At 33.6% G+C, this 17889-nt stretch overlaps 1 protein-coding gene across 1 annotated transcript; it reads right to left on the bottom strand.

The window, feature by feature from the left end:
* Positions 1-64: 64 nt before the first annotated feature.
* On the bottom strand, positions 65-14366 carry LOC124426582 (neuroglobin-like). The gene is made up of 3 exons (XM_046968427.1): positions 12514-14366; positions 4365-4596; positions 65-3873 (listed from the first exon to the last, which is right to left on the bottom strand). Exons 1-3 carry the CDS (start codon positions 12705-12707, stop codon positions 3718-3720), a joined length of 582 nt encoding a protein of 193 aa, XP_046824383.1. The 5' UTR covers positions 12708-14366; the 3' UTR covers positions 65-3717.
* Between the last annotated feature and the right edge of the window lie 3523 nt (positions 14367-17889).

The raw sequence follows: 17889 nt of genomic DNA, 5'->3' as shown, positions 1-17889 counted from the left end.
CACATTGAAGAGAGAAGAGAGGTATATGGTATAATGTCAAGGTCGATTAAAAACGAACGAGAGGTTATATAACAAAAGCACATTTATTTTACTTCGACAGAGTTTTCATCCCAGCACGATGCTTGCGTGGGATGTTTTTTAAGATTCTCGATAAAAAAAAAAAAGAAAAAAAAAGAAAAAAAAAGAAAGAAATGTTCATCCATATTTTCCATTTGATACGACAGATCATTCGTAAATAATCAATTAATCAATCGATCGTTATTTGACATAATGTCTTCTTCCGGTTTCGTCGCGATATAATAAAATCCAAAAAAAAAAAGATAAAATTAATTAATAAATACGGAAAGATATTAATCGATTTTCTTTTTTTTTGAACTTGAAGAGACACGAAGCAACAATGTTTTCCGACAGGCACAGCACCAAGATCTTTAATATCCTATTCCAAGCGGTCGCTTTTTTTAACGGTCGGTGGTGGAGCCACTTATCAAAGGCTCTTACCTTATTAGTTAGCGTACGTGCTTAACCCAGATAGGACATACTCACACGTGAAGGCCCGTTATTAATCAGCTGCGAGGACGAATTAAATGAAATTTTAGTGACATTTTAAAATGGGGTCAAAGGTCCCTGTACGAGCGAGTACAAAAATGACATCGGCGCGACTTTTTTCTTTTCATATTCTTTTTTCATTAGATACAATAAGTACATCGGTGTGGAACTGCTGTATGTATGTATATATGTATGTATGTACGTATGTATGTGTATGATGTATGTATGTATATATGTATATAAGTATGTATGTATATATGTATATATGTTTGTATGTATGATAGACGAACAGCAGAGACAATGTAACAATTGTGTGACTGCGAGGTAATCTAGCAGTCGATATATATATATATATATATATATTATATATATATATTTCTTTATTTATCTTTCTTCTTTTCTTTGTAATCCTTGTATATGCGTCTCTTGCACTTTAATGAAGACATTCGGTTACATAGGTCTCCCACGTAGGGGGAAAAAGGAAGGTACGGCTTTTGTGCATTTGTTCCTTTTCCATTCGCTCGTTCATTCGTTCGTTCTTTCTTTCTTTCTTTCTTTCTTTCTTTCTTTTTCATCTTTCTTTCTTTCTTTCTTTCCTTCTTTCACACTACAAAACTATACTTATTCCTTTACATCACTGGCTCATGTTTTTCGACTCCTATGATCCTCTCGCCATTTTTACACGTCGTTCGATTTGAACGTTCATTCTCGATAAGAATAATCGATCGATCGACATTCGAAAAAAGAAAAAAAAAAGAAAATCGCACTGTACAATAGCGACGAATCGAGGGAGGAAAAATAAAGTGGCGAGTTTAAAGATTAAATTTTCGAAAACACTTGCGTTTTAAAATAACCTGATCACTATCGACGAGATGTAAGTAAAAGTAAACTAAGCACACTTTAACGCGCGTTGACACTTTTAAAGAAATTTGTTTTCTTTCTCTCTCTCTTTCTTTCTTTTTTTCAATCTTTTTCTTTCTCTGTTTTTTCTCTTTCTCCTTTCTTTTTAACATTTCTCATTCTCTCGTAGATACATACGTACTTTATCTTTCGCCCATGCACACCGTAAAATCGTGGATAATGGAACACGTACGAGTATCTCTTTTCTTAAACACTCTGTCATGTTAAATACACAATCTGAAATAAAATATATGTATATGTACGTGGTACGATTGTATGATACTCCTGATGTTTTCCGATGCCGATCATCGCCCTAATCGAAAACGAACAACGACGATGGAACACACGAAATTCGAACATTTATTATTATTATTATTATTATTATTATTATTATTACTATTATTATTATTATTATTATTATTAGTATTATTATTACTATTATTATTATTATTATTATTATTATAATTATAATTATAATTATAATAATAATAATTATTATTCTTTTTTATTTTTTCTGTGTTAATTTAAAAGAAGATGTTACCATAATTGTTTTCGTCGAAAACGACGATCGATAACATTGTCGTTTCTGTTTTATCCGTAGTAGGGCGCTGCGATCGGTACGGACGAAAATATCGACAGAGATAAATAAAGTGAAAAGAGAATATATATATATATATACACAAAATATATAAACTATATATATATAGTGTAGTAGATTATATATCTAATATATATATAATTTATATTATATATATATAGTATATATAATTTATATATATATAATATATATACATATATAGAGAGAGAGAAAGTAAGGCCCCTTTTTCAAGGGCCTATCAGGGAATTGACATTACGAGAAAGAGCGTATCCTAAATTATGCACCCTTTCTTTATTTTTTTTCATATTTATCTTTATATTCTCTTACTTCTTCATCCTCTTGAGTCACTTTCGACTTATTTAATTACGTGTAAAAACGTATGTGTCGTACATACATGCATATTTGGACGCGATATTTGTGTCGTGATTGACATCGCATCGTATTTAAATATATGTATATGTTTATCATAATACATAGTAAAATCGTTCAGCCTCGGTTGCGTCGATAAGGTTTAGGTACTCATGTAGTATTCGGAACATCCTCTCGCGCTCTTTTCTTGTTTATTTATTTCTGTTAGTTTTTTTTTTGTTTATTTTCTTTCCTTTCTTTTTCTTTTTCTTTTATTTTCTTGGAGAGAGCTCGGACGACGAATCTTCTTGAGACGAACGGCGTATAAAAGTGAATAGCGTGTATACGTGTTACACGTATACTCACATATACGAGGTACATCATATTCATCATCATACATACATCATACATACATCAAAGTACATACAAACGTACATATATATGTATATACGTACGTATAAACATACATAAATGCATGCACGCACGCACGCATACGTGCGTACATACAACGAGCGAGCGTAATTAAAAAAGGACAGACGCTCGTGGAAATTCTCTTTATCGACCGACCGACGCGACCTTTGCCGATATTATTTTTCGTCTACGTTGAAGTATCGGTCATCATTATCTTTTCTCTTTTTCTTTTCTTCCTTTCTCTTTTTATTTTTTCTTTTTGCAATTTTTTTTCTCTTTTTTCTCTTTTTTTTCTTTTTTCTTTTTTTTTTTTTTATTTATTTAATCTCTAAACGATCTCTCTCTCTCTCTCATCGTTTTTCAGAATTTCTATGAAAAAAAAGAGAAAGAGAAAAAAGGCGGCCGGGGTCGACGATACCGAGCTCCGACCAATGACGTTGTAGTCATTTAATAAGAAAAGAAAGCAAGATGGCCGCGAAAGTCGCAGGCAAGTATAGATTTTCTCGTTTTCCTTCTTTGTCATTCCGTTTTGTTCCAATCGTTTTTTTTTCTTTTGAGAATAATAAGAAAGAAAAAAGAAAAAAGAATATATATATATAAAAAAAAAATATATATATATATATAGACGATACAATTAGGATCCCATCGTAACTCCGACGATCGATCGTGAAAATATGTAATATAAGAGTAACTCCTGTTTCGCGAACCTTTTCCTCGATTGCGTATGTATACATATGCAGTGTGCGTGTTAACTTCGTGTCTGTGTGTGTGTGTGTGTGTGTCCATCGTGTTGCTTGTGTGTCGTGCGCGCACATGCTATTCAAAATGTACCGGTGTACGTCGTGTGCGCGAGAGAAAAAGAAAGGGCGCGTTAAGAGAAAAAGAGAGGACGCATTTTCATCTGATGAGTACGACTAGGACTTGGCCATCTCGCTTTGTGCTTTGTCAAAGCCATCGATAAGTGTCTCGATGATGAACTTGATCGTCAGCTTGTAGATACTCTCAACGTTTTCCGAATAACGATCTTCCAATGTTCGCTCCACCGCGTCTAGGAAAGGCTTCTCGATTTTCTGAAAGCAAATCTTCCGTTTTCTTTTTTTTCCTTATATCACTTCAGCTTTTTTTGGAAGGGAAGAAAGAGGGAGAGAGAGAGAGAGAGAGAGAGAAAGATAGATAAAAGATAAAAAATAAAATTAATTTACAACGTGGAAAAGAATCTGTTTCTAATATAACATAATATAAAAATATAAGTATGATAATGTATATAATTAAAATATATTTAATCAGATAATTTATCATAAAAATGATAGATAACAGATAGATTAATTTACTATTAACGGTTGTAGATAAAGTAGATTACTGTAATGTATGGTTAAGGAATAATAACATGATACATATGTAATAATAATTTTGGGACATGTCGTAAGATTTTTTGTTTTTTTTTTTATATAAAAAATATGATAAGTATGAGATAAATATGAGATAAAATAAATGAAAAAAAAAAAAAAAAACAAGCAGGAACAAAAAAAAACCATGACGTACAAACATATTCGGAGCATACCCAAAAATATTGTCGATCGAAGCCTGGTATTTTAGTATGCGATGCACCAGCCTGATGCAAGTACGCTAGAAAAGTATCCATATCGTCTAAACTCTTAATTCCTTCATCGAGAGTCATCATGACCGTCCTAGCATGTTCGGCCAATTCCATGCTCGACGATTGTTGTTCCTTCGTTTTTAAATCCCGAAACTTGGTGAAGAGATTTAAGAGTTCTGCATTCTCCTCGAATAATCTAAAAATAGAAATATACAAAGTGGTACATATGTACATACATATATATATCTTCGTTAAGCATTCCTTTCATTTTGACAATTCATTGGATTAATTTATTATTTTATTATTAAATTTTTCCTGTTTTTAGTAGGTATATATATATATATATATATATATATATATATATATATTATATGCTCGTTAAAATGAAAATACAGGCAACCTTTGTATAACACGGGTATTTCCTTCCATTGAAATCCTGCGTTACATAAATCGTTATATGAGAGACTCAAATTTAATAGAAAAAACGAGGTGGGATTCAAATTCTTTTTAAAAATTATTTTAAGTTTTTCTTTTTTAAATTATATAAACAATATTACCATGATGAAAAGGAATATATTTTTATCTAATAGTTTATATAAGTTAACATACAAAGCATATATATATATATATATTTATAGCATATATATATGTGTATTGCACATAACACGTAAATGTTTTGGGAAAAAAGAAAATTTCGCTGCATGGACTATGATAAGTTTAGCGACGTAATGCGAAAGATTAAAAACTAACGCACGTATTTTATATTTAAAAATATATATTTTTATCGAAACCGCGTTCTTTAAATACCGTTTTATACAAGGGTTACTTGTAATTTTTGTTGAATATTAAATTATCTGAGTATTCAGAATGGATATATAGAATTTCACTTAATCGAAAATTAGAAGGAAATTAATTCTGCATTATTGACAGATTCGATCGCCGGTCAAGCTAACCTCAAGGAATGTGACTGATTGATTAGATCGATTAGATCTAATCGTCCTTCCCTCCTACTCACGTAAATACTTCCCTCTTTCCCCAATATAACGAGCCATGTACAAATTAACAATCAATAAGTGAGACGATTTACAGTCCTACAACGTAACATTTTTACGACAGAAATGATTAACGATTGATATTTCTTGTTAAATTATAATACATTGTCTCTTTATAAAACTTTCGACATAGTGAATAGTTTAATAGACGATTATTTCTGAAATTAATTAATTTCAGAAATAAAATTAATTTAATGAAAACAATTTAATCGAGAATTTATATATTCTACTTGAAGATATATAACGATTCGTAGTTAGCCGATAATTACAATTTCGATTGTTATCTACGAAGTAAGAAACTTTTTATGCAACCCGATATATAAATCGGTATATTTGTGTAGTCTACGTATAGGGGCTCGCAAATATTTTTTTTCTTTATCGATGAACTAATATAATCGCAATATGTAATGATCTTAATGAAAAGAAAAGAAAGAAAAATTGAAAGATATTCTTCCTTTTTTTTTATTTCCTTTCATTAACAAGAAAAGAAAAGAAAAAGAGAACAAAAAAGAAACCACCATAGTAGTTATTAATGATAACGTCGATGCATCGCACATATCTGCATACATCGTTTATTGATTTCCGAAGCTGTTGCTGGAGCAAATGCATATACACTCTCACGCTTGTAGCTTATGCGACATACCCATAGATATGTAGCTCGATCGAATTTAATTAAGTTACATTAAAGCTATCTATCAAATTGCCACGTCTTTGTGCGCATGACATTTGACAATGAGACGAGATATTTTTGAAATTCGAGAATAATAAATTCGAATCAATTTTTTTTTACAACGTTTAAAAATAATATGAATATTAAAAAAAGAAAAAATCTCATTCTAAGAGAAAATTTCCAAGATCTATAGCAAGTCGAAAAAATGTCGATACGAACTTGACAAATTACTAGCCTGCAGTCTGCAATTTATTCCATAATGGTCTGCATTAATTATATTAGCGTGTACTATGAAAGCAATGACGATACGATCGTTGGGTGCTACGGCTCGAAGGACTTCTTCCGATTGGAATCTAGCTAATAACCGTGTTATTTCTGTTTCCAATGAATTACCTCAAAATATGGAAAATAATTGAACGATGAAAATTCATTACGTTGTTAGACAAAATACGAAAATAAAATAATACGACGTAACGTAAGTATGTTTAATAATATCTATTTCTATAGACATATTATGATGACTAACATTATGGACTTTGTGATCAATAAAAAGAAAAGCAGTAAGTTTTCATTTATAACGTTCTCGAAAAGTAACATATTTTCATTTATGACAATGAAAAATAGAATGTTGTACTTTTTGATTACGATAATTAGCACGTTTCTGTAATACGTCAAGAAAATAGGCACGTTTCGATTTTATTCGTGAATTGTGGCACGTTTCACTTCTGAATATATTTCAATCTTCATAACTGAACGTAACGAAAATCGAACGTAATAATATAGACAAATGAAACGTGCTACCTACTTATCGCAACAATCTTCGAAATATTCTATTATTGTTCTTACGAGGAAAATTATGAATCATGCTTGTTATCATTATGATTTAATGTCGAACAGGTTACTTCTCGATAACGATATTGAAATATCGTGGTACCTTTCACGCGATAGATTGAATTGCGATTGGACAAATATTTCATTAGAGAAACGAAATGTGCCCACTTTTCGTAACGCAAATCTTCATCGTCGTCGTTCAATTACAATCTCGGAAGATATTTTTAAATGTTCCACGTTAATATTACACGTCTGTATTATGCGATCATGTTAAAAATAAAAGGAAAATAAATAAATAAATAAATAAAAAAAAAAAAAAAGAAAAGAAAAAGGAGTAAAAAAAGAAAAAAGAGAGGAGAAAAAGAAGAGGATGAAGAGAAAACTAAAATAAAAAGAAAAAAAAAAGGAAAAAGGAATGGGGAAAACTCGGCGATGACCCTAAAGTCTAATATATTCAATGACTTGCGACGTTTAACTCGGGTTGAAGGGACCGGTAGCTGTTGATTTAATATCAAAAGAAGGAGGATGAGAAGTCAGTGGAAATATATGAAATTATGGTACTAATTGCTCGTAAGCTTCAATGTTACTATGGAGTTTGCCGAAGCGAAAGCTTCCCAGTTTCAATTACCTTTCGCTAGTAGAGAAACTGAAAATGTTAGGGGACTCGTGTTCGAGTTCTATCTCTTTCACTCTCTCTCTCTCTCTCTCTCTCTCTAATTCTATTCAAACTTTCCGAGCCCTTTTCTAATACGCAGCCTCCGCAAATCCCAAGATCAATGTATAGACCTTGTAAAACTGGAACAGTTTAAACGAGCCCGGCAAGATCTTCCTGCGATTAGCGTAATTTCAGTCTGAGCTTGGACCGAGCTCGTTGTCCTTATCACCGTAGTTCTACTAGTAAACGACCGAAAAGAGGGAGAGAGAGAGAGGGAGGGAGGAGAAGGAGAGAGAGAGAGAGAGAGAGAGAGAGAGTGAGAGAGATGGAAAAAAGAAAATTACGTTGTACAAGATGAGAGAAAAATTAAGGCAGTCTGATGATATCTTGATTTAATTTCAGATTTAACCTTCTATAATCCAATTTTTGAATTTGTTCGCGTTAAAATAAAAATTATATAATGCGACATTTTTACGTATATATATTAGGTTGCCCGGAAAGTTCGTACCAATTTTTGGTAGCTGACGTAAGAGCAAAATCGGCACAAACTTTCCGGACAAACCAATATATGTATATTTACGCTTTACTCAGTACAGTAGAAGATATGCATACTTACCAAACAATCAACTTCGTATATGAACCAACAGGATTAGAGCTGTTGTTAAAGAGCTTTTTTAGTTAACTTTAGTTTAGTTTAGCAAAAAATTAAAACATAAAAAAGTCAATAATACTGAATGCATACACGTTGTACATGAGTTTGTAACATTAAAATGTTACATGGCGTTGTACAAGATTAACTTTTAAAAAATGGAATGAAATGTTTCGTCACGAATGCTCGAGTTTGTCAATTGTCTTCGTTAGAAAAAAAACAAAAAAAAAAAAAAAAAAGAAAAAAAAAGAAAAAAAAACAAAATCAAACCGTCATCAATAGAATTTCCCAGTGGAATAGAAACGCCTCGATTTCAAGTATATCAGTTATCAGTTAGAACTTTTTTGAATCGAAAACGATCATCTCTTTTTCTCTCTCTCTCTCTCTCTCTCTCTCTCCCTCTCTCTTTCTTTCTTTCTCTCTTTCTCTCTTTTCCATTTACTACTTGGTCGAAATGTCCGTCGAAACGATTTCACTTTTTTCCTTTTTTCTTTTTTTTGTATGAAAACGTAAAAAAAGTAGGGAATCGTTCGGAGTACGCTCTTGTAAAGTCATTCATAGCTCGGTGCTCCGGTTACGCGGATATCCAAAGTGCGCCTATACCAGAAAATCTATTGTTCGTCCAGTGCGAACGAGCGAGGGAGCAAGCGCGCACGAGAGAGAGGGAGAGAGAGTGAGAGACAAAAAAGAAGTATACGTGTGTACGTGACAGAAAGAGAAAGAGAAAAGAGAGAGAGAGAGAGAGAGAGAGAGAGAGAGAGAGAAAATGAGAAAATACGAATGAGTTTGAATGTCTGTTTTTTGCAATGATAATAGAAGAAAAAAAGAAAACAAAGAGAAAAACTAAAAGAAAGAGAAGGAAAGAGGAACGAATAAAGGAAAGAAGAACGTAAATTTGGGAGATGGTTTTTTGTTTTATCATACTCGTCAATTTCCCTTCGTCTATAAAAAGAGAGAAATATAGATATATATATATAAAAGCAAATGATATCGAAATATATATATATATACAAAAGACAAATGATATCGAAAAATTAGAAAAGGCAACTAGAAATCCTTGACTCTTGCCGTTTTATCGGTTTATCGTGTTACCGTTTATAGCCATTGCTATATCTTTCCTTTGGACGTTGGCCATTCGACTCTGATAGATGAAGAAAAGAGAGAAAAAGAGAAATAGAGAAAGATGGAGATAGAAACAAAGATACAGACAAAGAGAGAAAAAGAGAGAGAAAGAGAGAGCGAGAGAGAGAGAGAGAGAGAGAGAGAGAGAGGAAGAAAGAGGGAGAAAATGTTTGCGAATCAAAACGTAGTTCCTTGATGAAACGATTCGATCTTTATTTGCGACAAACGTCAACTTCGCTCGTGAAGTACCGACGACGTTTGTGCAGTGAACCCGGCCTCATTCCTACCTCGCTATTACTCCTGCGCTATCGAAAATCGTTACGCACTTTCGAGGGAGAGAGAGCGTGAGAGAGAAAGAAGGAGATAGAGAGAGAGAGAGAGAGAGAGAGAGAGAGAGAGAGAGAGAGAGAGAGAGAGAGATAAAAAGACACGCTCGAGAAAGTTTATTTTATTTTTAGTAACTATTTTAACAACGAAACTTTTCTTTTTTCTACTTTTCATTTTTTTTTTTTTTTTATTATTTTTGAGATAGAAAGCGAGACAAAAGGAAAGAATGAGATATATATCTATCTATTTATCACCATCATCATCATCATCATCATCGCTTGATATAATCTAAAAAAGGAAAATGAAAGGAAAAAAAGGACATTTATATATGTTTATATAAAGAGAGACAGAGAGAGAGAGGAATATGCGTTTAAGAAGTATGTACTCTTGAAAATTTTTTGTTTAAAGTTGCATATAAACGTGCTCTTTTTTCTTCATCGACCGCGATAATACATATGTACAATGTAGGTACATCTTTTATGCATGAAGTATTTAAAGTGGAGGATGAAAGGAAAAACAAAAAGAAATGTAGAAAAAGTTGAAGAATAAGTAACGTTAAATATGATGAAAGTATTGAAAATTTTTCAAACTTTCCTACAAATTTGTAATCACTCGCAAGAGATTAATTCCCTATAGGAATATTATATCTATACTCATATTTACAGAATGGAAATAAGAAGGAATAAGAGAGAGAGAGAAAGAGTGAGAGATACAGTATACGGAAAATTTGAATCGCAAAATATGTCGGCACGTTTTGTTTAATTTTGTGGAACGATATCAAACGCTTATGTGTACGTATGAACCCGGTATATATTCGTATTCGTATATATATATATATATATATATATATATATATATATATATACATATATATAAATACGAATCGACATATTACTTATACACATAAAGCTTTATTCGACTTCGCACGAATAACCAATTCAATTATGAATGCGAAACGAACACGCGAATCTGTACAGGCACGCTGAATTAAATCGATAGGATATATTGTGATTGGGAAAAGGACGTTTTGAGAATACGACAAGGTTCATTTTCAGTAAGTAATTTTCGTACTTTCGTTTGTTCTACGCACACACATATATACATACGTACATACAAACACTTTCACATACCCACATATACACAAAAGGAAAAATTTATTAACGTTAATAAGAATGAAATTCAAACAACTGTAAGTGATAGGTTTTGTGACCAGCATAGAACCTATCACTTATCGATGATAAGAGATTTGTCTTGTTTCTTTTTTTTTTCTTTTATATATCTCTCTTTTTTTATTTCTTTTTTATTTATCAGCGTTAAATACGAATAACACTTTTCACATAGAATAGATATTATGTATGGTCATTAAATTTATGACGGTACCCTAAACAATTTAATTCATTGACGAAAGAAAAAATTTTCGATGTATGACTTGCGTTAAATTCGAAGCCTTTTTTTGTCGATAGACGATAAAATAATTTTTACTCTTCGTTCTTTTTTATTGTTTTTTTTTTCAAGAAAAAAGGAGTAGAGAGAGAGAAAGAAGAAAAGAAAGAGGCAGAGAAAGTGAGAAAGATAAAGCACATCATCGGCGTCGTTCGAAAGCAGAGGAACAGGGTGGTTCGGTGAATAATCCACCCTACTTTCAGGGTTGTGTTTGACGTTGATGGCGGCCTTGAAGAGCCTAAACGCTCAGCTAATCACGTAATGGCGCATGACGCGAAGAAACACAGCTTGCTCTACCGTGGAAAATGTATGTGCTCTCGAAGGAAAGAGAAAGAGAGATAGATGGATAGCCAGATAGATGGATAGACAGATAGATGGATAGCGTCAGATAAAATGAGAGAGAGAGAAAGAGAGAAAAAGAGAGAGAGAGGCAGAAAATTGCTAACGTCACTAAGAATCGCTAACTCGAAAGTAGAAATTGATGGTTGAGATTTTTTCGGACGTCATCGATGATGAATTCGGAAAAAGAAAAGCCCTAAATATCTTTTGAACTCTTAATCTCTTATCAGAAATGAATTGTGTACAAAACTAATATTTGTTCATTCCAATTCGTTTTTATCTTTATTTATTTTGTTGGATTTACCACTGGAAGTGATGAGTTATTAAGCTTTTTCGTTTTATAATATAAAGTTTAATAATCGCTAAACGTTAATGAAAGTTATTTAAATCAATATAAATTCATATGACAAATAATAAATAATAATTTAAATACTAGACAAGTTTTGTAAGTATCGTTTAATTCGTATATCAAATATTAGCTTGAAGTAAATTATTTTAAAGTTCTTTAGATAATACAGACATATGTATATGTGTCATTTTAACGTCATTCGTGAAAATATTTCGAGTTCGATCGAACAATCTTTTTATCTATTTTATTTGATACTACCAACGATATAACATAGATCGATCGACTTGTATCTATTATAGTTCATGTAACTATAGATCCTTTCTATTTTTAAGTTGAAACGTGCGCTCTTGAAGAGACACGAAAGCGTTCGATCGTTCCTCAGTATTCTCGTTAAAAGAGGAAAAGAGATAGATAAATAGGTATATAGATAAAGGTAGAGAAAGAAAGAGATAGATAGAGAGAGGTAGAGAAGTAGAGAGAGAGAGAGAGAGAGAGAGAGAGAGAGAGAAAGAGAGACAGAAAGACAGAGAGAGAGAGAGAGAGAGAGAGAGAGAGAGAGGGAAAGAGAAAGAGAGAGAAAGAGAGACAGAAAGACAGAGAGATAGAGAGAGAGAGGGAGAGAGAGAGAGAAAGAAAGAAAGAGAGGGAGAAAGAGAGAGAGAGAGATAAAACAAACCTTATGAACATGTAGACACCAGTAGGTTCTAAGGCTCTCCCTACGGCTCTCCAACTAGCCATAACAGTAAATTTTTGTCTTGCTGTTAGAGGAAGTCTTGGATCCGTCGTAGTTTGAGGAGGTGGCGGTGAACCTTCGCGATCATTTTGATTTCGCGATTTCGCGGCTGTCAGCTTGCTAAGTTCGCAGCCCATCTTGATTGGTTGATTATCTACGACGTCCTCGCGACGTCCTTTCCTTTTTTTGCTTTACTTTAACTTTAATTTCACTTTGGTCGAGAAAACGCAATGAGATATTTCTCGTGTGGATTAAATCACGAGTAGATTCAAAATGGCGATCGAGAGAATCCTCGAGCGGTGATCATCGATCGAGAACGCTCGTCTCTCTCGTCTCGTTTATTGATCGAAAGCATTCCGTTTAGCGTCAAGTTTATCCTTCATAAATGTTCTTTCCCCCCCCCAAAAAAAAACACGGGAATATTTCTTTTTTCTTTCTTTTTTTAAAGCTGGTCCACAGTAAAAAATACGCAAAACTGTCGAACTCGAAATGTCGTCCAATAAGATATTGAAAAAATTGAAATTTTCTAATTTCCTTCGATTCGTCATCGACGACAAATCGATCGTTCTTTAATAATCACGATCGTCATTTTATCGGAACATTTTCATCATCGTCGTCACGCACGCGCGATCAAGATCTACTTTTGCCCCTCTTTAACACGCAAACACGTGCTTGAAATAGTGACACCGGTCGAAGCACTGGCTCGTCGCTAAAATTTCTTCTGCTTCCATCGCTAATCTTCGAATAGAAGAGAAAAACAAGGAAACAATAGATGGTACAGAATTCTCACTGATCTCGTTGGTTATTTCAAGAATCAATTCAATCTTCTCTAGAATGAATTGAAACTAAGTCAGCGAAGGCCAATTGAGAAAGAACCACGTCATTTAGGATACGTCACATTGGGAATGTTCATTTCGAGTCGGCGGAATGCGAAGTTGGAGGGTGAAGGAAGTACAAGTGGTGGTTGCTCTCGAGTATCAGGGGGATGATGATATTGACAGGAGGTCGAGTGTCGGCGGGAGAAAGCTTTCTCTCTCTCTCTCTCTCTCTCTCTATCTCTCTCTCTCTCTCTCTCTTTTTCTTTCACTCTCGTTCTCTCGTTCTCTCGCGTGTTCCTCGAGATATCGAGTGTCCTCATCGAATGATCATTTCTTCCAATACAATTGTTTCTTTTTTCTTTTCTCTTTTCTCACTGACACGTTGTGTATATATATATATATGTATGTATCTATATATCACTCACTCTCTCTCTCTCTTTCTCTCTCTTTCTCTTTCTCTCTCCCTCAAATCGATTCCTGTCCTCTCTTCCTATCTTCGTTTATATCGGGCCAATCGAGAGCACCTGACGTTCTCCGTTATAACTGATATCTTTTCCTTCTGCTCCTCATAACACCGAGACAGAAATAAATGAGAATAAGAGATCAACCGAGAAGGAACTATCCTATCGTATCTATTTAATCCTGATCATCCTCTTCAAGGAAACATCATTCGGTCCAGTCTTATCTCGTCGTCCATTGACACTCGATATTTTTACTTTCCCTTACAGCTTATCGTCCATATTCACGAAATCTTTTCTACGACGTGTCATTCATCACTCATTTATCGTTTCACTTTTCACTTACAACAAACTCTAGATTTGTAAATTGAATCAGTTTCTATTATCGTTCTCCCGCGTTTCCCGTTTTCTATCTTTAGACCGTTTCCCGGGGCTCCCTGGCGAAGAGCTTACCGCGATTCTTCCACGTCGGCGATATTGCCTAGAGCCCAGGCGAGCCAAGACTGAGGCGCCCATAACAAGCGCTCCGCGACGCATGCGTCCCGACGCCGGCGGACCCTTTCCATCCTTTAGCCCCCGTTCTCTTTATATCCCTCCTCATCTTCATCCTCATCCTCATCCTCTTTTCCACATGCTACGAGACCAATTAATCGGCCACTTTTCATTTTTCTCTGTTATCCATTTTTTTTTCTATCTTCCTTCCGTATTCCATGTATATTAGACGAGTCGATCGGTATTACGAATCTTAATGATCGATTGATACAATTATACGATATATACTTTTATCGATACAATAAGTATCAAGAAATTTTATCCATCAATGAAATATGTTATCGAGAAATGAAAATTATTATTTATATATATATATATCATTCCAATGGAATGATCGAAGAATAAGATCGATGATATATGCGTATGTGTGTGTGTGTGTACCTATCTAATTATGTAAAATCTCGAGTATCGAAAATGTTCATTCTTAAATGTGAGATATCGTTATCTCGATGGCAAAAGAAAAAAAAAAGTAAAGGGATAAAGTGAGAACATCGAGCGATGTTGAAAGTTAAGAAAGATATCACGCCAATACAAAAGATATTTTTTTTTAACCCAAAGTGTTCAATACTGTGTCCTTCCCTTATCGTAGATCAAATTGTATATTCTCCATAGTTGGTAGGCAGAATGCCTCAGGGATTCTTCCAAGAACTCTCGTTCCATACCGAAATTATGATTCTAGGCACAGACGCGGCCTCGAGAGGTCGAAACTCGATGGGCGTTTACTTCGACGCCTTCACCGTTAACGAAAACGAAAATGCTGTATCCTTCTTCCGTTCCACTTTCATGTCGAATGGACAATTTGTGAATTTGATCAAATTCATATAATATTTTATTTATTATCGATATGACGAACGCTCTTTCTTTTTTTCAAACAGATTTAAAGTGAGAGAGACAGACAGAGAGAGAAAGAGAGAGAGAGAGAGAGAGAGAGAGAGAGAGAGAGAGAGAGAGAAAAGCTGTCTTCAATAAATTCGTTTTCATAATTCGACGAAATAATATGTTTATACAATTTGTAAACATATTCATATAGTAAATTTAACACATGTACGTTATTATATATTCTCATATCTAATGTAGTTGTTGATACGATTATAAGCTCGAAAAATTTATTCAATTATACATATTCAACGCAATAAATTGTATAACCATAAAATATTAACTAATGATTTTATGTATGCGTATATATATATAAATATATATATATATATATATATATATATATATATGGAGTCTTGAAATAGAAGTATAGAGTCTTGAATATCTTAATATGATTATAAGTACAGAATAGTATTTCTTAGTATTAAAATTTGTTTTAAGTCATATTTTTTTAAATCACTTATTACTAGGAACAGGAATCCTGTTTGTTAACAAATAACACAAATATTAAAAAGTAAAAGTATTTTTATTGATATGTTCCATCGATATATATTTATATATACATATATATATATATATACATATATATATATATACATATATATATATATATATATATATACCAATATATATTTCTCTATCATTGGTTTAATCGAAAATCCCTATTGACGTTGATGAGGAACGAACAATTTGATTATTGTAAAACGTATACGCGCAATCTGCATAATCATACTTCGTTCATATAAATTATAAGCAGTTAAAGCTTTCGCGTTCGAAGCGAAGTAAGCGTACATACTTGTATCATTGTGCGAGCATGAATACGTCGTTCTGATTACGGAGTTAACTGATTCTACATGCTCGACAATGGACAAAGCAGGATAATGTTATTGAATATGATTTACATAGGTAACATTTTTCCTTTAATGATGGCCTTGAACGTTAGTTTAGAAAATAGAAATCATACGTATACGTTCCTTTTTTTTCACTCATTTATTTCGCATATAGAAACGCACAAATATACATATACACTCACGTATGTGTGAATATTTTACTGTATATAAACGAGAAGTTAAATAGATCATTACCATCCAATTATGTTAGTTCGTTCTATTATAAGAAATGAAATTTCTTTCTTGGCGAAGACTTGTAAAAGAGCCGGTCGATGTGGAAATTATCGGGAACGAACGAAACGTTCGAGACGGGAGCGGATGCCAGCACCGCCAATTTTTCGGCACGTAACAAAAAAGAGAGAGAAAGAAAGAGAGAGAGAGAGAGAGAGAGAGAGAGAGAGAGAGAGAATGAGCGAGAGGAAGTGAAAGATAAAAAAAAAGAAAAAGGGATTAGGATCGATCTCCTACAAAATTGACGCCAAGATATCCTGCCAGATAAGTAGCACGAATTCGTTCGAAGAGTTTACTTTTTACAAACCACAATGTTACAAAGGATTCTTCTTTTCGTGGGCTTTCGAAAACAAATTTCTTAAGATCCACACGTAAGAAAAGATTAGATTTTGAAAAAACTTTTGATCTTTTCCGTCTTGCGATCTATCGCATGAATTGGATTCGAAACAATTCTTTCAAGAGCAAAGTACAGAAGCCAAAGTAGAAATTAGATATTTCTTTTCTTTTTTATTTTCTTTATTTTTTTTCCTTCTTCTACTTTCTCTCTCTCTCTCTCTCTCTTTCTTTCTATCTCTCGTTTTATTTTCCTTCCGAATACGTTGAAGCCAGTACATTTAACAATAAACCTGTAGGTTTCAGGAGCAAGCTAGACATATAATTAGAGCGAGGTATCTCGTGAGAAAATGCTCCGCCATATAATGACTTCGGGTCACGAAACCGAAGGAAGTTCTTCACTTCGGACTCCGGCAGTCTTGTTTATACGTAAGACTGTCAGTTGATTTCTTTCTGCCAGGCACTCAATTGGAGCTATCAAATGAACGAAGAGAGGAAGTATTCGAATAAGGTGTCAAGTTCGAGGTATAAGAATAATTAGGATTGATGGTAATGCGAGTAGGTAACGATTTAAACGTGAATCATTGCTACATAGAATGAACTTGGTACGTTCAAATTACACGGAATGGATGATTCTTTGTATTTAATCGAATAAATTCATCGATCGGTATGGTAGGAATCTGTGCATAATGAACGATTGAACCATTATGAAACAAGTCCGACAACGAAGACAACGATTTCGAGATCGTGAAAAGTATGAAAGGGAACAATCATGAAAGTCGTAAAAGTGTATCGGTTAGTATATCGCGTAGAGTAGTAGATGCGACGTTATGAAAGTTTCATGAACTCGATGAAATCTAGATTCTATACCTATTCATAAAACCATTAGTACGATAACTATGATGCCCGTATCACTTTTATTTTTCTTAAAGAGATCGGATTCGTGCCAATCTATTCTAACTCTAATCGTTCGAAATATGAACTAATATGAAAGAACGTGCCGTTAGGAAATAGAAGAAAATTCGAAGTGAAGATAAATGGCGGGCCCAATTTCTCAGAACGCGGTCGGTAAGTTAAAGATCTGTAAACCGGGACCCAAGGATCTTCGAAGGATGGTGTGTAAGCATGAAAGAAAGGAGGCGCCATGGCAGTCTTAGCTCG

This window comes from Vespa crabro, chromosome 9 (assembly GCF_910589235.1).
Source record: "Vespa crabro chromosome 9, iyVesCrab1.2, whole genome shotgun sequence".
Classification (NCBI taxonomy): domain Eukaryota; kingdom Metazoa; phylum Arthropoda; class Insecta; order Hymenoptera; family Vespidae; genus Vespa; species Vespa crabro.
Note: the sequence above shows the minus strand (reverse complement) of the source record. Positions and strands in the feature narration are given on the sequence as shown.

Coding starts and splice junctions, on each gene's coding strand:
- LOC124426582 (XM_046968427.1), bottom strand. CDS start 12,707: ATGGGCTGCGAACTTAGCAAGCTGACAGCCGCGAAATCGCGAAATCAA. Junction 4,597..12,513: donor GGTGTCTACATGTTCATAAG/GTTTGTTTTATC, acceptor TTCTATTTTTAG/ATTATTCGAGGAGAATGCAG. Junction 3,874..4,364: donor TCGATCGACAATATTTTTGG/GTATGCTCCGAA, acceptor ATTTGCTTTCAG/AAAATCGAGAAGCCTTTCCT.